The sequence below is a fragment of the Zonotrichia leucophrys genome, chromosome 4 (genome assembly GCF_028769735.1).
Source record: "Zonotrichia leucophrys gambelii isolate GWCS_2022_RI chromosome 4, RI_Zleu_2.0, whole genome shotgun sequence".
In the NCBI taxonomy this organism is placed as follows: Eukaryota; Metazoa; Chordata; class Aves; order Passeriformes; family Passerellidae; genus Zonotrichia; species Zonotrichia leucophrys.
In genome coordinates, this window is record NC_088173.1 from 57077900 (window position 1) to 57103256 (window position 25357).

General features: G+C 36.4%; 1 protein-coding gene across 2 annotated transcripts in view; it reads left to right on the plus strand.

Moving 5' to 3' along the window:
• Nucleotides 1–25357, plus strand: part of CC2D2A (coiled-coil and C2 domain containing 2A) — a 56681-nt gene that overhangs the window by 19208 nt on the left and 12116 nt on the right. For both annotated transcript variants that reach the window (XM_064711808.1, XM_064711809.1), the window contains exons 10-25: nt 334–437; nt 3184–3324; nt 3730–3886; nt 5944–6173; nt 7079–7256; nt 8435–8591; nt 9682–9829; nt 11828–11966; nt 12799–13002; nt 16378–16470; nt 18262–18353; nt 20125–20292; nt 21725–21830; nt 23210–23319; nt 23439–23535; nt 24785–24883. In XM_064711808.1, the coding sequence (XP_064567878.1) occupies nt 334–437; nt 3184–3324; nt 3730–3886; nt 5944–6173; nt 7079–7256; nt 8435–8591; nt 9682–9829; nt 11828–11966; nt 12799–13002; nt 16378–16470; nt 18262–18353; nt 20125–20292; nt 21725–21830; nt 23210–23319; nt 23439–23535; nt 24785–24883 (2223 nt within the window). The remainder of the gene's footprint in view (nt 1–333; nt 438–3183; nt 3325–3729; nt 3887–5943; nt 6174–7078; nt 7257–8434; nt 8592–9681; nt 9830–11827; nt 11967–12798; nt 13003–16377; nt 16471–18261; nt 18354–20124; nt 20293–21724; nt 21831–23209; nt 23320–23438; nt 23536–24784; nt 24884–25357) is intronic.

The window sequence follows — 25357 nt, forward strand, 5'->3', positions numbered from 1 at the left end:
ATTTTGTGAAACTTGGGGGTTTTTGCTGACTTGAGGTCTTTATCCACTTCCACCCTTCATTCCTGAGCTTTCAGAATGCTCCCTAGATCAGTCTTCCTCTTGATTAGATCTGCAGTGATAAAAGTTAGTGATTCTTCCTCCCATATCCAGGGATCCTAATTAAAATGTCATGCTGAGGAATCACCTCACAGACATGGCAAAACCTTGTAAATGCAGAATCAGGATAGTTCAGGGTTTTCTGTCATTACTAATTGCTCTTTCCTTTCAAAGTGCAGCACACTGGATACCTTGTTAAGGCATCTGTTAATTGCCTTTTTTGTTTGTTTGTTCAAGCTGCATGCTTTGAGGAGTGCTGTGCAGTACAGTATGGAAGGTGCTGGTGGGGATGGTGTTCCTGTGGCTCAACAAAGCATACCTGAATACAAAATGGAGATCAGGTGGGTATGAATTAATTTAATTCTTGGCTTTTAAACTTGTATTCCTTTTTTCCTTTAAGTGTTGGTACAGAATATGATTCATGTCAGACTTTTAAATCCTCAAAATTCTTCTAGAGCTATTTAGGGTAGAGTTCTCACTGATAAGTTGCATAAAACATTAAGAAGAAAATACAGTTTAGGCTGAAATTTTCATTCAAAAGTGGTCTAATTTGATTATGTTTATTAGTTTCTTAGTAGCTATTTACTGGTATGTTTTGTATAATTAAATTTAATTACAGTTTCAGTAGACTTCGGCTGGATGCACAAAGCTTTTGCAGTGCAATAAGGTAATTTGTTTAACAGACAAAACTCCTAGTTTTTTCCATCCTCTTCCTCATTACACAAATGTTCTTGATTTCCTTCCCATTCTCAGGTATTTGGGCCATGTTTTTGCCAATGGGTTAATACAAATAAAGTGGTAGAATTTTGTTTTACAAGATCACAGTTATTGTTCTTGGAGAAAAGCTGAGTTATAAAAATGTGCTACAGTTTTTGGCTTAGTAGTGACAGTTTGTATTATTTTTGGCAGATGGACAGTGATGAGCTGTAAGTGTTAGCAGTATGATAAAAAAGAAGTTACTTTGGATATCCATGCTGAACAGCCTTTTAACTAGCAAATAACAAAAGTCTGAAAGATTTTCACAATCTAAGAGTAGGCAGTAATGTATTCATTTAAAGAAACAACTATAAAGTGATGTAATGGGTCACATTATACACACACAATATGAAGAAGAAAAATGTTTTTAATACCAATTCTACTTTCAGCCTTGAATTTTACATCTGCTAAACTTATGCATCCACACACTCCTCTTAGGCAGAACATAAAGCCATCTATAATTTATTATTTTATACTGAAGGAAAAGGGATTCCTTCCATTGAAAATGGAATCGCTTTTATCAGTATCTCATTAACATATCTGCTAGAGGACAAGGAGCAGGAGGTGTGCAGTTACCATCCTGTACTTGGAGACAGGAGCTGTCCCTGGGGAAAGCATGAGAATGGAGATGGGAATATTCACTGTGGAAATGAGATTCTTGGGTTTTGGCACCTGAGGCTTGCTTGATGGTGAACTCCAGTAAGAAAGAATACATCTTCTCTGTATCTGATGTGTTTTTCTGTATCTGGAGTGCTTTAGTTCAGTTTCATGCTATTATGAATCTGGAGAAATTCAGCTGAAATCAGTGAGATCAGTGTTGCTCAAGTAACATGAGATGAGTTTGGCTGGGATTACTCTAGAGCTTTTCATATCTGTAATTCATTTTGGCTACAGCTCTGTTACTGGACGTTGCTACATATATGAAGCTCAGATGGGCTCAGGAATTTTTGCTGTCATGGTATTCAGTACTAACTTGGACCACTTATGTTGGTAAAATCATCTGACCTGCCTTGTCTCTCTTTTAACGTTGCATTTCCCTGATGGTCAATGTAGAACGCTCGTGAGAAGTTACAGACATATAGCATGGAAAATAATCTGATTGTTTCCTCCACCCTGCAATAACATAACAGATGTATACCCTTTGCTTTCTGGAGATCAAAGCTGTAATTTTCCATTGGCTTGAGAAAGAAATGTCATCTGAATAAAGAAAACTTTTGCAGATTAGGAAATTCATCTTCACTTCCTGAAGCAGGAAGCCAACATATGCTGTGCATTCTATGATTCAGGTTCTTGTGGGTAATGTATTTTAGCAGAGATGATTCTCTGCTGAAAGGTCCTACTTCCAAATCCCATACATGAGATAAGTGTGGTTACTGATCTCTGTGTTCCTCGTGTTTCATCTTCTGGCATCATCTGGTAGACAAAAAAGAAAAGGTTGCTACATGTGTAAGTGATGTGCAAACTGCTAGCTAATGAAGTGGACAAGTTGCTCATATTGCTTTCTGAAGTCTGCGTTTCTTCTTTGTTCATTGTTTTCCCTAGATTGGCTTATGCTGTTAAATGATGTATGATGTCTTTATTCTCTTACCTCTAACTCTCTCTCTGTTTTCCACATTCTCTGAACATTACAAGTAGCAATGTGTTAGTTTACATTGTTTTTTTTTTAATCACAGACTTGGTTTTGTACCAGGATAATAGGGGAAACAGCCTGTGCTTGTTCTGTATGGACATTTACATTGGAAGTGCATGATGGTCATTTAAAGTGCTAATAAATAGCTCTTTTACAAACAAATTAGAGGGTTGAAATGTGAAATATCAATTCTGAGACACAAAAAAGACTGTGTTAATTTTGTTTGTATTAAGAATCCTCTACATCTGTCAAAGGACTTTTTACATTACTTCATCTCTTCAGGTCCTTCTTACTGGAGCTAGAGGCATATGAAGTTTAAAACATCTTTTGTAATGTGCACATATAATGAGCATTACTTCACAGCAGCAGTGTAGGTTTTCTGGGCTGTTATTTACATGAATTTGCTTTAAAATATTTTTAATTATGTACAGCTGTAATAAGCATTTCCGAAAACTGTGAGATCTCTGCAGAACAGACTTAACTGAAGTCAGATTGTTCCAAATGAAAGAGACTGGAATATAGGAGGAAATCAAATCCTGCAGTCTTCAAGTCTGGGTTTTATGTTCCTTGGATTTAAACCACTGCAGCCATCAATCAGCCTGAAACCCCTGTCACTTGGCTTTTGGTATCCCAAGTTTTCAATCTGTTCCACTGAGTGAGACAATTCTGATTGATCTTGTGCTATGTATGTGTATTTCTAGACAAACCAGAAGACTTCGTGATGCTGAACAAGAAAAAGACAGAACATTGCTTAAGACCATTATCAAAGTTTGGAAACAAATTAAATCCCTCCGGGACTTTCAGAAGTTCACTAACACTCCCATGAAACTTTATTTGAGAAAGTATGTCTTGATAACACTTTTTGTAATTGATTTGAGTTGTAATAAGATTAATTAATTTAGAAACTTAGAATTTTGATATGCAGAAGTAAGACTTTGAGCAGTGCTGGCACTTTGAGCCTGCCACTATTCCTTTTGAGTTTGGGGAAGAGGAAAGGTTTAAAAAAGTAATAACTGTAACAGAAAGGAATGTCTGCAGACTAATAAGTAAAAAAAGTTACTATCTGGAGTTAATGAAATTATCTGCTATCAACAGTTAAGAGTATCTGTGCTAGTCTTTTTAAATAAAACATACTTTTGATATAATGAAGTTAATTCAGAGAGAAGTAGATTTTTGTTATATGTTACAGACTTAATTCTAATGCTTATGTAATTTTATATAACATGCTGCTAATTGTTGTTTTGAAGAGAAGAGGTTGATCAGAAATCAGATGAAAAAGCATATGAAGCAGAAATCCAGGCTGAGATAAAGGAATTGCTAGAAGAATGTATGGAAGAATATGAAAAGAAAATGGAGGAGTATAAAACTGAGCTACATGACTGGAAATCCTGGAAGAAGACACAGGTTTGTTCAAATCATTCAACTTCACAGAAAAAAAATTACTAGTAAATGTGTCAAAAATTTCTCCTTCTAATACAGAAAAAAAATTCAGAGTTATGTGTATATTTTATGTTCAAATACATTCTGTCTACTTAGAATTTGTCAGTCAGGTAGTTGTTAATTAAAAAATTAGAATGTATTAGGTTTTTGTGAGGCACTGTTTTTCTGCTACTGATTTTCAGTACTTCAGTTCTTTCTTTCAGTTTTTTTGCAGCCTTTCTGTTAAATTAATTTCTTTCTTGCAAAGAAAAAGCATGGGTGAACTTTGTGTCTATGAGTGATGAAGCAGAATAATTAGGGGTGTTTCTAATGAGCTAGCAGTTGATATCTTGTGTAAATATGTGTTTGGGAATGCCTCACTATGTTTAGGAATGTCTGAAAGATTTAATTAATATTCTAGCATTTCACCTTTGAAAAGCTTTATTGCTAAGAATCTGTGCTGTAGTTAAGGTCTCAGTTGTGCTTCTCTGGGATATTGGGAAGTACAGGTGCTGCAGCAGCACCCTGCAACAAGATGATCTTTGAAATCAGCTGTGGCAAAATCAGGTTTGCTTTCACAGTTAGCTGGCAGTATACTGGATTCCTTGGGGTGATGGTGATTATACTTTATTATGATTATTGCCCAGCTTGAGCACCCTGGGTTTTTGAATACCAAAGAAAAATAAAGCTTAAGAAAATGCTTCACATACTGTTTTCAAGAATCTAGTGTGTCTGCTGATACTTTTATGGAGAGTCTTTTCATGTACATGCAGCCTCTATGGAAAGCTTTAAAATATTTGAGAAGAGGCCAATATGCAGGAATTGGAAATTCCTGTTATCAGAACACAAGTGGGCACATGACTCATTAGCATCATGTAGATTCACTTGTAGGATAAAATTAATAAGTGTAAACCTTGAAATGAAGGCAGGTAGTCATGAACATTGATCCCAATGCAAACTGTTCTTTCGTGCCTTCACAAATACCATTGGGGCATCTTTTTATTGTGATAGTCACAAACTGTCTTGAGACTAAGAGGATTTTGGTTCTTTCCTTTTAGAATGAAATTACCTTTCTTTCTTACCCTGAAGTGCTTTATTTTATTTTACTCAAAGTACTTTTTAACTTAATCACTCCTGTTGGTTTCTTACTAGAAATGAATCAAACACACTAGAGCTAGGTGGGACTAAATAAATTTAAGAGCGAATACAGGAGCAAGAAGAATAACACAAAATTCAGCAAAGAAAGAATATTTTTTAAGAACAATATGTGAACAAGTTGTTTGGCTTTCTGCTTTAGTTAATGAGCAGAATCTGTTTGCTCTCTTTCCTCTTTTGCTTATGATGTGTTAAGTTGTGAAGTGGCTTGGTGTTTCCAAGCAAGCTGTACTTCCAAGTAATCCAGAAGTCTGTGGAAGGAGGAATTGTTTAGCAGCTGTTTAAAGCTGGGCATGCATGTAAACACTGGAGTTTTGTAGCTCAGGAGATGCTGAAAGGCCTGTGTTGTTCTGTTTGTTTATTCTTGTTTGGCACAAGGGAGGGAAAGGATCATTCTGCTCATGCTAAAGATATTGCTAAGCCAGCAACACTTGTGCTCCAGAGTTTGTGGCACATGTGCGTTTGTTTTGTCAGTGTGTGTGCAGACAGTGTATCTCAAACAACTGTGTCTGCTGGCTGAGTAAGCTCCCTTCAATCCTAACAGAATGTACGTGGTAGCTCAGGCAAGTGAGGAGGCAGCATCTAGCCAGAATGTTCAAGAAACATGCTGATTTTAAAAGTTGGTGGAGAAGATTAAGTAAATGTTTTGCTTGGAACACATTATTATTTTGAAGCATAGGAATGGAATGTATTGCTGAATTCTGAAACTGATGCAGTCCTTTACAATGAGAGAAATCTTTTATGTGTTTGTGTGTAATACTAAATTATACTGTCATTTTACTGTACATATACCATCTGTGTTTAGCACTTGTGAATCAAGAGAACAAGAGAAAAAATTGCAGAGATTGAAACACATTCAGAAAGAAGGTTATTGTTTTTATATGCAGAAGTCCAGGAAGAAAAAGAAAAAAGATACTCTTGTAGATGAAGAATCAGAAGATCATGATTTTGGTGAGGAACGCATAAAACCCATCCCTCCTAAAATGGCCAATAGCCTGGAAATAGAGCAGCAGGTTAGAGAAAAAGCTGACAACTGCAGAAGGAAACCTGGAGAGCCTATTCTAGTTCCTGAGCTGACCCTCTCAGGAAGCATAACTCCAACTGAGCAGTGTCCTCGGTAAGATAAATGTTGGCCAGCAAATTACCTTATTTGTGAATTTCTATGGTTTATTAATTGCTTGTTTATACAAGTTCAGATGCATGAGCTCACCATTCTGTTTCACCTAGTATGAAACCTTTGCTTTTGAAGGTGATATAACTTAATTAATTTTCAAGTCACATATAACCTTGTACATAGTGCACTTAAAAAATGCATGTCTGCACAATCCCTTTGAACCCTCTGCTTTTCCATGAGCATCTGCACAGAACAGGGTGCAGATACAAAGAAACTGGTTTCACTGTTTCTGGGTCACTGCTGGCAGTACCACTCTCACTAGCCAGTCCTTTGCACAGAGTCTCTGCTGTACTCAACAAAGGGAAAAGAAAGGAATTGTGTACTAAACCAGAGACTGCACTGTGGATAAAAGAAATAAATGCACTTGTTTTCTGTTACTTTCCGTATTTGCGCACACAATTTAACATACATCTGCTGTATTTCAGTAATTTAAACACTGCTTTGTTTTGTACTTGGTTCACAAATAGCCTCATCAGGGAATACTGCTTGGCTGTTGTACTCCCAATGGCTGAAAACTTCAAAATTTTAACTTGATATAATTTTTGTGCTTTGGAGGAAGAGGGTGGAAGAGAATTTTATTTTTCATAAATAACTTCTTTTATATGGAGTTAGTTTTTGTGGATCCAAAATTTTACTTGATCATTTTAAAATCATTTTATATTCACAAGAAGATAAAACACCTGTTAAATAAGAGTTCTGAAGTCATTCCTGTATACTGACTTTTTTGGAGGAATACCATCTATTTTTAGATGGGTTCTGTCTCCCCATGAAAAATCAGATTTTCATTAAAGATAAATAATAAAAATGTTATTAAAAATGCTATGATAGCTTGTTTGACATATTTACAGAGCAGAAGTTTTGCGACGAGAGGATGTGAAGAAACGCTCAGCATTTATTAAAGTCCTTTTCAACTCCAAGGAAGTGTCAAGGACTGTTACCCGACCAATAAGTTCCGATTTTAGAGTTCACTTTGGACAGATTTTCAATTTACAAATAATCAATTGGCCAGAGAGTTTGAAACTACAGGTAGATGTTGATTTATTGCAATAACTTTTAAAGATGATATAAAATGTAATTACTCTTGCAGTGCTTGTGTTTTGCTCTGTGATAGTGCCATAAAGACTGAAAAACTTGTGAAAGACCTTTTGTAAATCATCAATCTTACCCTCCTTCCTTGCTTCCCCTGTCTTTAACTTTGCTGCTATGTTTTTGATGCTTATGCTTTCTAGAAATATATAGTAAAAAGCTATAGTTTGGATGGGAGAAATTAAATAATCGGGACTAGTGATTAAATATGTTAGTGGATCGGCCTCTTGATTTTGGAAAAACTGATTTGTGTTGCAGATCAAATTACTAACATGGTCATCTTAAAATGTTATTTTCCACACAGTAAAACCCTCATAATGTTTACTGGAGGGGAAGAAGGAAAAAAATAATTTCTAGTAATGTCCATAACTGCGCTTGACTTGATCAGCAGTGCAGTTAAATCAAGGTACTGCCAACCCCAATTCCAAGTATGAATTAATAAATGGTTTACATTAATACTTTTCAGAGTTAATATGAAATAGGATCAGGATCCTGCTTCTCCCTTTACAAGACTCCTCTGGTTGGGTAAAACAGGTAGTTCAGGGAAAGATGTAAAAACCCCTTGTCTGCTTATTTATTTAATGCATAAATTGAAAAGGAGAAGGAAGACCATTTTCCTGGATTCAAAGCAATTGAATGGAGAAACCACTGAGATCACTCTGAGCCTGCAGCTGGCTAGGAAAGAGAGGAGCAACCTGCAGTGCTGCCAGGACTGGGGACTGTGTGCCACATCCTGCCTTTCATGTCAAGGGAGAATGAGCCAGGCAGAATCCCTCCAGGATCTTCAGCTGATCCAAGGGAATGTCTCAAGCAGTTACAAATTGTACAGTGACGCTCTTGAAAGCCTGGCTTTGTTATACTTGTCTCAGGTGCACTAGAAAAATGAAGAAGATGGACTTGTAGGAAGAATTCACATCAAGTAAAGCTGCTGATAGCTGCCAAAATGTCTGCTAATTGGATATTTTAGAAAGTGAAATAATACAATTGCCTTAAATTATTTATTTCATGCTTAAGCCATAGTAAAACCTTTTCTCTAAATACCCTGCAATATGTTTTCAACTTCTCAAGAATTTCCATGTAAATTGTTTCTTCTGTCCCCCCTCGTATATTTTTCCTAGATTTATGAAACTACAGGTATCAGCAGTACCACCCTGTTGGCTGAAGTGTTCTTACCTGTTCCTGAGACTGCAGTTCTGACAGGCAGTGCTCCCCTGGAGGAAATCGAGTTCAGCAGTGACCAGCGTGTGGTGCTGGATCATGAAGGAGTTGGGAGTGGTGAGGACTCTGGCTTTCCTTAGCTCAGTGTTTCTTGTTTTGCTGCAACCATGTAGCAGTAAGAGGCTGGAGTGGATTTCAGAATACGCCCTGCTAACAGCCTTCACAGCTTCTGTACCTGAGTCTTCCATAATTGTCATGATTTTTATTATTGGAGTTTGCTGTGAATTTTTATCTCTTACTAATTTTATGCGCTGCATAATAAAAATGTGTCTGTTTATTATTTGTTGTATTGTATTAATGGAGCTTTACAAGCTATAAAAGATGTTTGGTATTTTTTGAGCATTTGAGTAATCAGGCCTCTGACACTGCAGAGCAAGCAGATACTAATCATTATAGCTCCAATGATTTTAATGTTTTAAACCACTGTAAAACTGTCTGCAGAAGTGTATATGCAGAATTTTTTGTCCCCCTGTTTTCTTTGTAGGCAACCTGCACACACCTTTTCCCTGGGGCTTTAGGCTAAAGATAAAATAAGGGAGAGATAACAAAAGGGAAAATGAAGAATACATAGCAGCATATGGACTTGCAAGTGTGTATAATGAATTTGAACAGCATTGTGAGATGACTGACTTGCATAAATTTGCCATATATAAATACAGATAAAGTTAGAGCAGAATAGATAAAAAATGAGGAGATAAAAATAGGGTAAAAAATCAATACAGTAAATGTCACTGTCTATGATGACCATATGTACAATTGTGTGTCAAAAGCTTTAGGACTGACTTTGCAGTCATACATAATTCTTTAGACTCGGAATTTCTGTTTTGTTAATATCAGTATGCTGAATCTGAAAAGTACCAGAAATATTAAATGGTGTGCCTCTGTGGAGGAAAACAATGAGCCTTTGGCATAGCCTTTCCTTCCAGCTCACATGGAAGGCCTTTCTGTAGGTGCAATGGAATCTTTCACTCATTATTGTAGAACAGAGTTCTTCCCCACAGCACACAGCAGAACCATGGTTCCACATGAACCTTTTTATACAAAGGCACAGATTATTTGACTATTCATTTTCTGGAATGTTTTTAAAAATATTAAGATATTGTGTTTGAATGTATAAATACTACTTTGGATTTTTCCCTTTTGATAGGTGTGTCCTTTTCATTTGAAGCTGATGGTAGCAACAAAATGACTTTCATGACCTCTGGGAAAGTATCCAGTAGTGTCTCTTGGGCAGTTGGAGAAAAAGGAATCCCCTTAATTCCTCCAGTATCTCAGCAAAACACAGGCATTCCAAGGTAATAAGACATGAATTTTTAGTGATTCATGGAAAACTGATTGTACTAGTATTAAAAAAATATAAATTATTTCATAATCAAGACTTTAATAAGTCTTTTTCCTCATATTTAGATATTTTACTTTGTGCTGTAACCCTCTGCAGATATCTTAGGGTACATGTATTTAGTAAATGTATTTTAGTTAGAAATTATACTTTTTAGCCTATTATTTCTAGAAAATTCAAGCTAATTAATTCAATTTTATGGTTTTCTAATAGAGAGTGAATATCTTGTCAAGGAACCTTCCTGTGATTATTTTGCTGAGAGCAGAAGCTCCACTTCTTTCTTATCTGAAGTGCATTTGGAGAGGCTATGTCTAATTTGCCCTGAGGCTGCAAGTTGGTTATTGTAGATTATTTGTCCATTTTGTTGCTTTTATTTAATTCCGTAAAGTTGAAGAGATGATACATAAAGGCTGCTTTTGTAACATCCTTAGGCACCTTCACTATAAACCCTTAAAATTTTTCCCATAGTTATTAATACTGAGCAAGTATGTGTACTTCTTCCAGCTGATTCATTTGTCAGTTTTGTTTTTATGTAGAGGCTAGACATTGGCTTACAAATCATTCTGTTACTATTGTTAACCAAGCTGCAGCCATTCAAGTACTTTGCTGATCAATATATCAGTATCTGCTGACTTCAGTGAAAGCAGAATAGATGAAGTTAAAATGTAAAGATGGATTCCCAATAGCTAACTTTAACTCTGGAGACTAATCACTATAATAAATGGAAAACTGAAGAATTTCAGAAGGAAGTTTTCTGTGAAACACTCTTCTTTGAAACACCTTGTGGAGATGAACAGCACCCTGTGACTTTCCATTGTCTGTTGGGAAGGTCAGAGACAGGATTTTCATGACTAATGTTAGCTTTTGGTGCCCATGAGCTTTTTAGCACAAATGTGATTCAGTTGACATTTGTTCAAGACTGATGCCTAAAGATAAACTTGATGTTCCTTCTTTATCTGCTGCTCCAGTAACTGCTGGGTATTTGTTTGTAACCAAGCACAAGACAGACCTATAAGTTTTAAATTTTTCTTGAAAGTACTCAAGTTAAGTAGAGATGAAAGACAAACTGGCACCCCTAACATGAGAAGGGGCAACATCCACTGCAGGGGTATTTGGCTAATAAATAACACACATGTCCTGGTGTATTGGCCTTATGTGTCAAGATTTGAGTAGCAGTGAGCCTTCAGAGGTGGCTCCTGAGAGAAGATGCAGATGGCAAGCAGGGCAGTGTACAAATGGCCTCCAGACTACCTACCATACTTCCTTGAATACAAGAAAGTGAGTGGGAGCACCCAGAGGATGAAGACTTGGGACTGGTAGCTACAGGGAGGATCATAAGTGGTGCTGCATCACAAGAGAGAAGGCTGCTAGGGTTTCCCAAGCTCAGGCAGTGTCCTCTCCAGGCAGCGTGCAGTCTGGATGTGGCAGGCAGAGCAGAGTGCTGGCAGCAGTCCCAGACATGGTGAGGGGATGATTAAGGGTCTGTGCAGAAGCAGTGAGGAGGGGGCAGAGATGTGGGCTGAAATACAGAGCTGAAAGCACCATCCAGGAGGAGAGGTCAGAGACAGGAGCTAAGATACAACACAAGCAAGGACTGTATGTCTGAGACGTTCTTTGTCAACATTTTTATGTTACCTTTCACTGTGTGAGGCAATTTATCTTCTTACTTGCAGCGCCATGGAATAGCATAGGTATATCAGGAGTATATCAAAAAGCACCTTATTAGCTGTATAAAAGTTGTCTTCCATCTTTTCCTTCATATTTCCCGTTTACTTTGCTTTGTGATTGATCATTCTCTCAGTTTCATAGTTACAACTAAGAACTGTGAACTGGAATCTACTATTCTGGTTGTGGGGAGCTTTTTGGGTTTTTCTAACATTGTTTTAAATACTTTTTTTATATTGCTAAATCAAATGTGTTTTAGGTGTAAGTTGTGTCAATTCTGTCTTTTTAGTGCTTTAAAAAATATTGATGCTATTGCATCCATTGGCACGTCAGGCCTAACTGATATGAAGAAACTAGCTAAGTGGGCAGCTGAAGCAAAACTTGATCCCAATGACCCAAACAATGCAGCTCTGATGCAGCTGATCATGGTGAGTGGTGTTTTCAGAGCTGAGGGGCTGCTGGAGCTGTGGAGCTCCTGATCACCAGAACCTCCCCAGGCAATCTGCATGCATCCAGGGAGGTAGCAGTATTTGAATTTGTGATGGACATACTTGTGTGAATGTTAAGAAGCAAAATATCTACTAAAAATATGATTAATGCATTTAGTACTGGGTTGTTTACATATTAATGAATATGATTTATTAATTCATTCAGTAGTGGCAAAAATAGGTGTAATGGAATGTGCATACAGATCAGTTAATAAATTAAAAACAAAATACGGATTTTGAGTTTGTTGTTTCCTTAAAGTACAAGGGAATTTCCAATGTACTTGTGTGGTACTAGATAAGAAGCTGCTCATTAATGAGGATTGCACAGAGATCTCGGGTTTTGTAGAGGCTTCAGCTTTTCTAAACAACAAATTGAGGAGCTGTTTACATAGCTGTTTAATTTACATGGCTGTTTATTTACATAGCTGTTTAATTTGCATAGCTGTTTACAAAGCTGAAGTTCTGTAAATGGATCTCCTTTACTGTACAGTTTCCTAGGTTACTCTGGCATGTTATAGTTTTCATACTCTCTGATCTTTTGTTTATGATACAAGGAAATAGAATTTTATTACATTCTGTAATGTATAATCTCATGTGCTTTGCTCAGCAAAACACTGCTATAAAATACTTGGTGTTTGGTCTGTGTGATCCATCTTTATTGCTTTTGCTTAAAATGAACATCCTTGCAATATGCATGCAAAACTTATAAAAGCTATTTTATAGATTTTTGTCACTTTGTATGAAAAAGTTCATATTTTTGTTACTAATTTAGATTACTACAAGTGGAGAGGCACACGTTCCTGATTTCTTCAGATTGGAACAGTTGCAGCAAGAATTTAATTTTGTTTCTGATGAGGAGTTTAATAGATCAAAGAGATTCCGACTGTTGCAGCTCAGAAATGAGGAGGTGGCAGAGTTCAGAAACTACAAGCAAGTCCCTTTACATGAACGAGAAATCAGTGAGAAAATCTTCCAGGTAGAATGTTTTCTGAAATACTTCTTTTCTAGTTTAAATGCTTATGATATTTGACTTGCTGTTAAGTCAAGTGTTTCTTTAAAGAATGTAAAGCTATGCTGACATGAAAAAAAAAAAAAATTATTCCTTCAGTCTTTTCTAGTGGTATTTTCATCTAATTAAACTAGCTTCCTTCCAAGGCAATATTTCCACAGCCATACTTCATTCAGAGTTAAATAAAACAGAAAAACTGCTGTAGGCAAAAATGTTATGAGTTAGTAGTTTTCGTTAAAGTTGAGATACTTTTTAAAAAAGTGATTTTAGATATAAAATGGTAATTTAGAGATATTTCAGGTTTAGGCCTATTAGCTTTTGAGCCCTTTTCTGGGGGAGGGGATGACTGTTAGAAGCAATGACTCTAACAAGAATTAAAACCTTTTTTTTGTTTCATTAGAGCCTGTGTTACAGATATTTCTGTTTTAGTACATTGCTCCAATTAGCTTACCATGCCCTTGCCTGTCTGTTAATTACCTTATTGAAATGCAATGTGTGCAATTTTTTTTATTTGGGTTATACTTCAATTATTTTTATCTCAACTCTGTTATTAGTGTTAATTCATGCTTTTTTTTTTTTTTTTTGTTCTTAGCAATTCATGTAGCTAAGGAACATTTTAGTATGTTCATTGGCTTAGGAGGGTCAGAGTCATCTCAGATTCTGGCAAATGCTGTTTCATCCCTACTTCTTCTGACATAGATTTACTTGAAAAATTGTTTTTTTCCTTTCTATTGTATGATAATATTTTTAAAAGATATTTATTAATTCAGACATATCTCTTTGCAATAAATATTATTATTTTTTGTAAGTTTAGATTAGTTCTGTATCTTTTATTTAAAGATGCACCACATGTTTGCTGCACCTTTCTGATGCAGTTCATTTTATGGGCTATTTTCATTCATTTTATGTAATCATTCAAAATTTGAAAACCATAGTTTAAGAATTATTTTGATGGAGGTTTGTTGGTTTTTTCCATTAAGATAAATTGGATAAACCCATGATTGCCCATTCCGAGTTTACTTTATGTGCTGTGATCTTCAAAATTAAGTTTCAAGTGATTTGTTCCCAGTTGATTTACTAGCTGTTTGGCAAATAGGTCTGGAAGTTCATAGAATCATGGAAATACTATTTGTAAAATATTCTCTGGAGATCATCTGGTCCTGCTTTCCACTGAAGTGGTGGTACTGTTGCCAGCACTAGATGAGGTCAGCTGTTTATTTGTCTAGCCAAGTCTTGAAAACCTCTAAATGGGAGACTCCACTGCCTTTTTGGATAACCTGTTCCAGTGCTTCATTATCCTTCCAGAGATTGTTCAAAAAAAAAAGAAAGAAAAAAGTCCCATCCAACCTGAGCCTTCCAGGTTGTGTTTAATGGCTGCTTTCCCTTCTTGTACTGTCTGGAACTAGAGAGATGATTTTGGCACCCTGTCCTTTTGCCCCTCAAAGAGTTGTGAGCAGATCCTGCATTGCTCATTAATCTCTTCCTCAGCAGACTGATGAATCTGATCACCTTGCCCAGTGCAAGAAAGACTCTGAAACACTGGAGCCAGTCCAGTACTGAGCTGTCAGAATACGTGCACTGCTGAAGCCATGACCTACAGGGAGGGGCAGGAAGGACTGAGGTTGTTTTTGCCTAAGGAGGCAAGGCTTGTGGGGCTTTCTTACTGCACCCTTCAGGTGCCCAGTGGTGCAGGGAAAACAGAGAGGGACTCATCCTAGAGGTGAGATGATGATAGACACAAGTTACTCCCAAAGACATTGCAGTTAAACATAATGAAAACATTTTTCACAAAGAACATGTTCACATTCTTGAGCTCATTGTCCATCAAGTTTGTAAAATTGCCATCTCCAGAGATACTGAAAATCCAAGGCCCTGAGCATTCTAATTGGAGTTGTTCTGATTCTGAGAGTTTGGATCAGTTGGCCACCAGAAGTCTCTTCAAATGTACATTAATCTAAGATTCTGACCTCTTCTTGCAGGTCATGTCCTCTAGGCCTCTTGCTGTGTTAGTAGCCCTTCAGTGGATCTCATCCATTGTCTCCAAATGCCGCTTGAATTGGCTGCTGCAGACTGGCTGCAGTATGTCAGGCATGCCCTCTGCAGTGTCAGGCTGGAGAGGATAGTAGTTTCTCTTTGTCTGTAGGACATGCTGATCCTTATCTATCCTGTGGTTTGCCTTTTGCCAAAAGAACATGTCACTGGTTGTCATTAAACCCACACTTACTTTAATATGGCTGTTATTCTTCTGGTTGATTTCCAGACTCTGCCAGTGCATGAAATTTTTTGACCCTCAATACAGAATTTTTTCTTTTTATAATTGAGGCTTCAGTTGTCGTAGTTTTAAGTCATAAAGAGCCCTCTGAACTATGGTTCAGTCACTCACATTAACCACTCTTCCTAATCAAGTATCCTTGGCTAAATTGCTGTCAGTACACTGAGTTTCCTCGTCCAGGTCACTTGTGAAGAAATTGAATATAATCAATCCCAGGGGCCCTTTGCTTTTTAGAGGACACTAATTAGACATTGAGCTGTTTGTTCTTACTGGTAGAGCTCAGACCTGAAGATTAATTTTACTGAGTACTTTTACAATACTAGCTGTGGTTCTGAAGCCAGTGTGATTCTCAGATCCTGGGAGAGCCTCTTGTAAGCTCTGGTTTTTGCTTGAAAGCAGAGTGTTACCTCCGGCCTCTTCTTATTTTATGAGACACTTTCCTAAACTTGTGGATAGAAGTTGCATCACTCAGTAGAGCTTTCACTGTAGTCCATCTGTCTCTCACAGCCCTGAGAGATATGCCACCAACAAACTTCTCCCTAAGAACCAAGTGCAGTTCTACTCACCAAGTGAGTTTTACACCCTATGAAAAGTAATTACTAATTATTTGGAAAAGTACTTAATAGTATGAAAACACAGTTCAGATTTCTGACCATCTTCCAAGAAGACTGCATCATTTCTGTTTGTAAAGAACTCTTCCTGTTAAAGCTGCAATAAGTGAAGCCACTTCCAGTTCAAATGGAATTTCAGTTTATAACAGCAGGTCAAAGTTCAGCTTTCAAAGAAGAGAGGGAAATTGTCAAGTTATTCATTGTAATTTAAACCACATGAATCTTGTAACTGAATGGTATTCTTGTCTCTATTCATGAAAATTTAGCATATGTTTTATACACTAGCATTAAAAATAGATTTACATGAACGAGAAATAATTCACAAACTCCTCAAACTTCACTCTGCTGTGGTTTTCTGTGGTCCATACATTATTATTAATGAAATACTTCATATTTTTTCTTATATGTGATAAAGTATTGAATATATATTGAAGCACAAACTGTAATAAATATCTTTAGGACTATGAGAAGAGAGTGCAAGAGAGGGATGTGATTGACAGCAAAAACTACCTAGATGCACACCGAGCAGTTGTTGCCAACTATCTGCAGAAGGTAAGATGCTAAATATGTGCTTCACCATATTCCTGTAGGCTGTATGTTGCTTTTGTACTTGGATACTTTATTTCCTTGAATATTAAAACCTGATTCATCTCTAAATGTGACCTACAGACATCTTTTTTTAGGCCTGAAACTGGAGTAATTGAACAAATGGAGGTCTGTGTTATTTAATGCTATTGAGAAGGATGCAATATACAAAATGACAAGCCATTCTGTGTATTTCTGTCAGTTCTGTAAATTCTTCTTTGCTCCAGTGCCCCAGAGTTTTATACTGTTGAGTCCCAGGAATTCAGTGATTTCCCTCTTCCCTGTTTTCTTTGTTGTAGGCTGTGATGCTAAGAACTTAATTAGCTCCAGAAAGTGGCCCTAATCACTTCTAAAAATCATTTAATGTAATACACAGAGTCTTGTTCTGCAGCCTAAGGCAGAGGGCATATCATCTGTCACATTTACCTTCATTGTGGTATTACAGTAACATCTTCCCTTATATTGATTAAATTAATTTTTCTAGTTTTCATTATATTAAGATGACATTCTCTTTAATCCTTAGGGAAAAAGAAGGAAAATATTCATCATCTAACCAAAAGTTTACAATTTCAGACTGACAAAAAAGCAAGTGTGAAACATGGCTGCCAGTTTCTTACCAGTTGTGTAAATATCAAAAAGTGTATCAAATCCTAGCCTGCCAGTAAAACATGAAATATGATGATATGGTTGAATTAAAGTAGGACAAAACAAATTATTGGTTAGAATGCTTCATGAAAGAAGAGTAGAGAAAAAAGTGTTTAAATCTTCCAGGCAACTGCCAAAGTCCAGATTCATTATGAGTATAAAAATGATTTTTGACAAAGCTGTCATGTCTGTGTCAGCCCCATATGTTTTGCATGGCATTGAACATATGGGTTTTACAGCACACTGAATAGTAATGGTGTAGTACAGAATAGCATACATTATAATACCTTTGTTTGCCTCTTTCTTAGATTAAATACAAGTAGCCTTTTTTAAAACAGTACTTGGATACTTTACATTTCTGTAAGTTGTCAGATGGGCTAGAAAATTAGATTTCTTGTATCAGAACCGAAATTCAATTCACTCCAAAATGTGATCTTTATATGTGTATCACTTCTGATGTTGTACTAGCACAGAGTATAAAGCCACTACTAGCATTAGTGCTAAGAAAAAAGGATAAAGACAATATTCTTTCAGTCTGCTTCCACATCCTCGTTAGGAGATGAGGGAAGACTTTTATCTCTGTGCTTCACTCTATGACCTCAACAAAGGTAAGTAAGGAACTAAGAATTTTAAACATTTATTTGAAATTACAGGATTTTAATGCAGGCTTCACCAGTTCTATAGCCCAAAGTATTTCTTTTGATCCACATAACTGATGCTGTAAAGATTTCTCTACAGCCTTTTTTGCAATTTCATTTAGATGTGGAAAATAGATGTCTGTTGATGTCATTTGTTTCTGTAATTGTTTCTGATGGTGAGCTGTAAGCAGATAAAGGCATAATTTTTGATTGTATGTTTTCATATATTCTTCTGTTAATCTAGCCAGTCTGTTTCTAGAGAAGCATTGTATTGGTAAAATGAGCTGCTCTTATATTCTAAAGAAATAGCTGGAGGAAAGAAATTTTTCTTTCAACTGTGACCCTCATGAAATTCAGAAAAAATGAAGAATATGTATGTGGATGTTTTGTTTGTGTTTAACAATCAGAATGCAAATATTGGCAGTGGGTCTGGGTTAGAAATGCACCTCTGTCCCTTTTCCCTCCCTGTTCACAGGTTCGAGAATCAGTAATCAAACGTTTCCTCATAGCAAAGCACCATTTCATTCTCTCTGACCTTGTCAATGAAGAGGAGATTCCAGGCCTGGGGTAAGGACCTATCTTTATTTGTTCCAAATAAAAGAAATTAATGTAAAACCACCTGCTTTTTAAATTTCTGTTTTACAAAGTGTGTAATGTGACTAGCTGATGTGACTTTGTGTTTAGTATGATAGATAAACTTGCAATCACTGTGTACACCTCTGCCAGTACAGTTTATTGATAAACACTTCTGTGTACACCTCTGCCAGTACAGTGCATTGATAAACAAAGTGTAGTAAAAACTTCTTTAATAAAAAGCTTGGTTTTGACAGAAATAAAGTAGCAGCATGTAAATAAGATATAACAGGATATGATGCATTTCTGATGAGCTGAGCATAGTCCAGCTGGTGCCAGATTGAATATTTCCAATTTTCAGGCAACTATCAGAGTTAGTAACACTATTACTGACTGGTTCTGTAGGTGATGCCTCCTTACAGTCAGTGCCTATGCCCTGTAAATAATGTGCAATAGATTTTTAACTGTAATTTTCTTTGTTTTACTTCCCACATACGTCTGATGCTGAATGTTGTCATATGCTGTTTATGTTCAAAAAATATACTGAGTTTGGAAATTACTGGTTTTCTCTTCTAAGATAATTGTTTCTTTTATTACTTGAGCACTTTCTTTAGATTTTTGTTTCAAATCACATACCTATCAATTTTAACATATATCAATCATCCCAGCATAGATGATTCTTAATATTGTTCACTTAAAATCTGTGTAAGTAAACAAGTTGTGAATCTTATTTTTTTTTTCTTTCACGTAGAAGTTGCTTCTGTTCACTCTAAACACAGCACCCTTATACAGTCAAAGTGTTTTTCAGCCAGCTGTATAAATCTAAACAGTCCCATCTGCTGGAGACACAGAGACTTGCTCTCTTACAAGAGGCTTCATGCTTGGTTTTAGTTGATGTTTTCACACCACAGTAGAGAAACATCTGAACAAAACTACAATTAGCTTTTTGTTTAGAATCAAATGCTTCATTTATATTTTCTCATAATGAATCCTAATTCATATTGTATTCTATTTGTGAAGATTTATGGTTACTGAATTTAAAATACACCGTGTCTTGTTTAATATTCACTTACTGGGATATTTCAGTAACTCATGATTTTGTGTTATTTTAACAGTAATTACTGTGGGGTCTTTATTAAAGGAAGAAATACCATTAGCTATCAGTTTTTAAATGTGTTTTTGGAATGTCTGCAGTTGATATCAATGATGTAAACATTACATACATCTGCATACATGAAGCACACATCTTCATTTTATTTTTTCCCTGTTTTTCTTTTTTCCGTTGGCTCTGCTTTGCCTTGGGTTATAAGTTCTGAGGGTCCAGGGTATGTTGTGGTGTATTGATTCTGATTCCTCCCTGTAGCCTGCTATTCAGTGTACATAGCTGTGTAGAGAGATGCTTTGCCCCTTCTGTACAGTGCATATCCTCATCTGCTAGATCCCGTGTTTATAGCACTGTAGTTTAGGTCTGTCTTGAAGCTGTGTAATTGTCTTTTCTGCACCTAGCATAGTTTTGGGGGGAAAAAAGCCAAACAACCAATCTTTTTTGCACATTAAAGTTGTAATTCCTGAAATATAGGACAGAAATGGATTAGTGCAGCACTAAACAATTGCAACATTTTGACATTTCAGGGAGTTTTGTTTGGCACTAGCAGGAGCAAATATTTCCTGTTCATGTTAGTGCATAATTTTCATGTGTGTAATGGTAACACTGGACTGTTGGATTCTGTGCAAAACTGACTAATACCTGGTTTATGATTATTAGCATTTTGGGACTTGGCCTCTTTAAACTGGCAGAGCCAAAACGACCATTAAGGCCAAGAAGAAAAGAGAGGAAGAAGGTCACAGCACAGAATTTATCAGATGGAGACATAAAACTGTTAGTGAACATCATCAGAGCCTATGATATTCCAGTGAGAAAACCAGTGATGAGGTATGTTTAAAAGCTTCTTTCCAGTACAGATTCATTTTCTGGCTTCTACTGTTTTGAAGACAGATGAAGCAACAGATTTTACAATTCAGCCATGTGTTTGTTTTGATTCTCATGATAAAAACATACATATATACATTTCTCTTTTTACAAATGATGATAAAGGATTGATACTTTGTAAGTCTGTAGATTAATACAATAATTTTTTAGTAGCTGTGAAATTCAAGACATGTTTTACCAGAAACTGTCAGAAAGATCAGTTACAGCTTTGACAGCATTCTAACTCTGGTAAGGCCAGATGAATTATCCCTTAAGGAAGCCTCTTGATGATACTCAGGGAAATTTTAATTAATAATATATTAATTAAATACCAAAACCAAATATTAAAAAACTCAGTTCTTCACTGTGAGGTACTATATTTGTCTCCTGAGTGCAGCATGTTGATCTTCTCCTTGATGAACCATTTAAGTTAATAGACTGAGCCTAATGTGGCTCTGATTTTAAAGGTGACCTTTACACTCAGGCACATTAAGACAATGCCTGCACTGCATGGTTGTGTGTCATGTAGAGACCCTGAACAGTCTGCTTCAGCTCCAAAGGCAGTGTATTAATGTAGTGTTAATTACATTGCATTTGCAATTAATACACCTTGCATTTAACTCAGAGGTATTTCCAAGCTGGCCAGTTACAGAATTCAACATTGTCAGCTCTTCTTTCTCTTGCTGTATTAGAGGTTCTGCTGCACTCTGTAAATAAATTGATACTGAGAAAAGCAATTCATTGACAGGAAAAAGAAGATGGAAAATTCAATTCTTTACCAGAATTACAAAAATAATTTAAACCCCATCCAGTCTTTTGCTTTATATGACATCTTATTTTGAGCTGTTTATATGTGAATAGTTACTCTTTTATGGTCTATAATGTGGTCTTACCACAAAAAAAAAGTTACCTGGAAGTGCTGTAAAAATAAATGTTTAACATATATAACATATATTGTCTTTTATTTCACACACAAATCTGTAATATTCATATGAATTATTTTTTGCCATAGAGGCCTTGCATGAAAACCATGAGATCTACACTGCTCATGAATTCTGCAGGGTTTCAAGTACTTGAACTTAAAAGCTTGTAGCTCAATGAGATTGTGTGGGGCAGGCAACAAAAAAGTCTGCAGTTATTAAACCCTTCAGAAAAGAGAGCCTCCAGGCACAAAGTACTCTTGCACTGAGGCTTGTAAGAAGTATACATTCAATACCCCTTTCTGGCATTTTATTTGTGTTATTTGATCTAATAAATATCTTCCCAAGGTTAAAATTGTAACCAAAACCATCAGTATTTCCAGAATTCTGTATGGCTAATAGACAATGTGAGGGATTCACATTTTGTAATGAATTCTCTGTCTTCCCTGGTTGTTGTTGTCTGTTTCCTCTTGTAGCAAACTTCAACAGCCATCAAAATCTTCAAGGTCCTTTAATGAGATGTTTGCAGCCTCTCCATCAGCTCAGAGCCCACCCAACAGCCCAGACTGGGCATTCAACCAGGTATGGTACAAAACTGACATCTTCTGGGAAGCTGTGAGCATTTTCCACAGACACTAGCTTTCACCCTCAGAAAGATACTTTATTGGCAAGGTTTCCTTGCCCACTCCTTTATCTCCAAAAGGACAGTAAAGCTGCAAAAGGTTCAGAGAAGAATATACAGAATGGCTCCTGCCCAGTGAAAAATGGTGGGACTTTGAGCCAGAGCACCCATAACTGCAAGTAGAGGAGGAGGAGGAGGAATATGGTAGAAAGGCACAAAATCATCAATCATAGACACTGGATAAGGATTGACTATTTCCTGGCACTGTAAGCACAAATGTGAGTGATGGGCAAATGAAGCTGGTAGGAGTTAGGTTCAAAAGAAAGTTGTGATTCTGCATTCAGCAGTTGGCCCGTGCCCAGAGAAGTTGCTTGCATGTATTGTGGATGAAAGAGGTTGCTTTGTGCTGAAGTGGGTATTGGACAAGTATGTGAAGAGTGATCCATTGGGAGTTACTTAATAGAAAAATCATTACAGACTTTGGAAAATCTTTCATCTGAAAATGTTTGAAGTCTGGAAGAGTAATAGGAGAAAATACCATCTATGCCTGCTCAGTTCTTACTTTTCAGTGTGTGTTGGCTGCTGGCTGTTTTCACAGGCTGCACTTTGGGTCCAGTACACCCCTGGTCTAAACCAGCACAGCCATTCTTAGGGCTGACACTGAAATTTCAATTTCTTGCTATTTAAAACTAAATCCAGCATCCTTCTGAATGAAAATGAAAGACCTTCAGGGTTTTTACTGTTTTTCTTGAGATTTTCCTTCAAAATTACAGCTTTTTGAAATGTAGAAAAGCTTCTGCCATATGCATTTGAATGTTAAATAAGGCATTTTTAATCACATTAGGGGTTTGTTTTGTCTAGATGAGGTTGCTTATCTGTCATAGGAGCCAGTTTCAGGGACAGCTGGGATTGTAGCTGTAGGCTTCTTGGATTACAGATAAGAGGATACAACTGCACTTTTTTCCACTGTTGTCTGGATCACATGTTCTGATTCAGTTGCTTTCCTTGATTAGATAGCCTGTACCTTTTCCACTCTCAGGAGAAAATGTGGTTTTGACAGTGTATATAAATACATCAAGGATTTTGAATGCACATAAATTTTTGGAAATGCTAGTGTATAAAATATTCGTTAAAGAATACGAATTCTTGAATTTATGAATTCTTCATAAATGCTTAGAAACCCATGAAGTGCAATATTTAAGGTGTATTAAATTAATATCTGGGCAGAACCAGCCTGATTGCCACAACATATGTTTTTCTAAATGCTTAAATGTGTAATTTAATGTGCTCTGATGAATTTCCAGAGGTCTGTTTTCTTTGTTTTGATATCTATTTATAGGTTTTGGTCCGTCCTTTTGTAGAAGTTTCTTTTCAGCGAACAGTCTGCAGGACAACAACAGCAGAAGGTCCAAGCCCCTGCTGGAATGAGGAACTTGAGCTTCCATTCAGGTATGGCAAAATGAAACCAAATTATTTCTGCACAATAATAGTTCATTTTGAGCATGCATATTTATCCTCATTGTCCTGTATTGTCCAAATCACTTTTTTGATTTATTTAACCTCTTCAGAGCTCCTAATGGTGACTACAGCACCCACAGTTTGCAGTCAGTAAAAGATGAAGTCTTCATTAATGTTTTTGATGAAGTACTTCATGATGCTGTAGAGGTGAGTTCATAATTGAAGGACATTGTACACTAGAGAACATAGTGAGCGTTTTGAAGTTGTCAGAACAAGACTTTTCCATGTAATAATTTCCCCCATCCTGTGCCTCTCTTTTCTCTATTTTGTCATTAATTATGATTTTATATCTAGTCAATACTGCAAGGTTATCAGAGGGAGCAATCTTTACAGTGTTAACCTTTGCACAAATTCAGCTTGTACCACATAAAATGCTGCTAGAGTTGAGCACATCACAAGTGTGTAATATGTTTTACTGATCCTTAATGAAGATCCTAAAATTGAGAGACATCAACAACAGAATCTGACTTCTGTTCTTAACCTTAATCAGAGCTTTTTACATCATTCCAGATGAGTGATCCCAGTTCTTGTATTTTTTGCTAACTATCTTGTTATGCTTTGTCTCATCTTGTTTTACAAGCTCTTTGGTGAAATAATAAAAAAAAGCCCAAACCATCTACTGGTTGTTTGCATTAATTTTTTTGAATGAGACAGGAATTGCAAGTACCAGTAACAAGAAATTTTTGTAAGCTCTCAGTGATGGCATAACTCCTTCCCCTGTTGAATCCAGTGAAAGCTTTCCTAGTCAATTCAGCAGACACAAAAATAGCAGCACTCAACGTTCTTGAAAACATAGCCCATAAATAAATAATGCACACACTTCACTGAAAACAGAATTCTGTCCTCAAAACTGAAATGATACTTGATGAAGCAGAAGGAAGAAGGCTACACGCTTGAAACTTGGATGTCATGCCAGAGGTTTTTTAAAAATAATTCTAGGCTGATCATGAAAGATTTGGAAATCTGATAGGCAGTACACATGAAAACAGTTTTTCCATTTCACAGAGTTTACTTAGATTTTCCTACAATTTTAACTTCAAAAAGCTTTTCTAAATATTAATGAAATATTTTGTTAGAAGACCAGAGCTTCATTTACTTTGTCTGAGAAGAGTGTTGTGGACTCCTTGTCAGAGCTTTAAGTTCTCCATCACAGGTTATACAGGACTTAAACCCTAAAGTGCAAGCACGTTTTGTCATGGACTGTGATGTTCTTACATGTTTTCAGCATCAGATGAGCTTGAAATTGTGCAGAATAATTACTGCTGCCCAAGTAATGGAGCTGATACTTACAGGAAATTAATACAGAAGTTTTATTAATGCCTGGATTCAGTTGTTGATTGAATTTAAGGAAATGAAGATGTCTTACAAAGTGTTATGTTGGGCAACTTTTTAATAGGATGATCATGAGAGAGGAAGTGGAATCCACACTCGTATTGAGAGACACTGGCTGGGATGTGTTAAGATTCCATTTACTACCATATATTTTCAAGCAAGGGTAAGTGATTTTGTTTGAAGTAAAATACAGAACTGAGAATGGAAAAGGGCTGGAAATGGAATGTCAGATTTAATTATATTCTTTGTAATTGTTAGTTTATTTTTATGGAATGCTTGAAGATGTCTTTGAAACCACTGGGATTTTTGACAGATTGGTGAGTATTTCCCAGTAGTTCAAGGTTTGGAAGGGAGAAGAGATAAAATATACTCAACAGTGACAATGTGACAATGCAGCCTGACTTCCTTCAGTAGCAACATTAAAAGCACAGATTTTTTTAGGTGGTTTTCTCAGTGGCTTTTGAGGGCTGTGGTATTGCACAGCCTGGATAGATGAACTAGGAATAGAATCACCCAGGTACGAGAGGAAATTTTAACTTTTTTTTCACACTTTCCATGAATCACAAGATTTTGGTCTTTGCCTCTCCCAATCCCTTCTTTCTTTCATTTCTAGAACTTTTCAAGAGAAGTTTTCTCC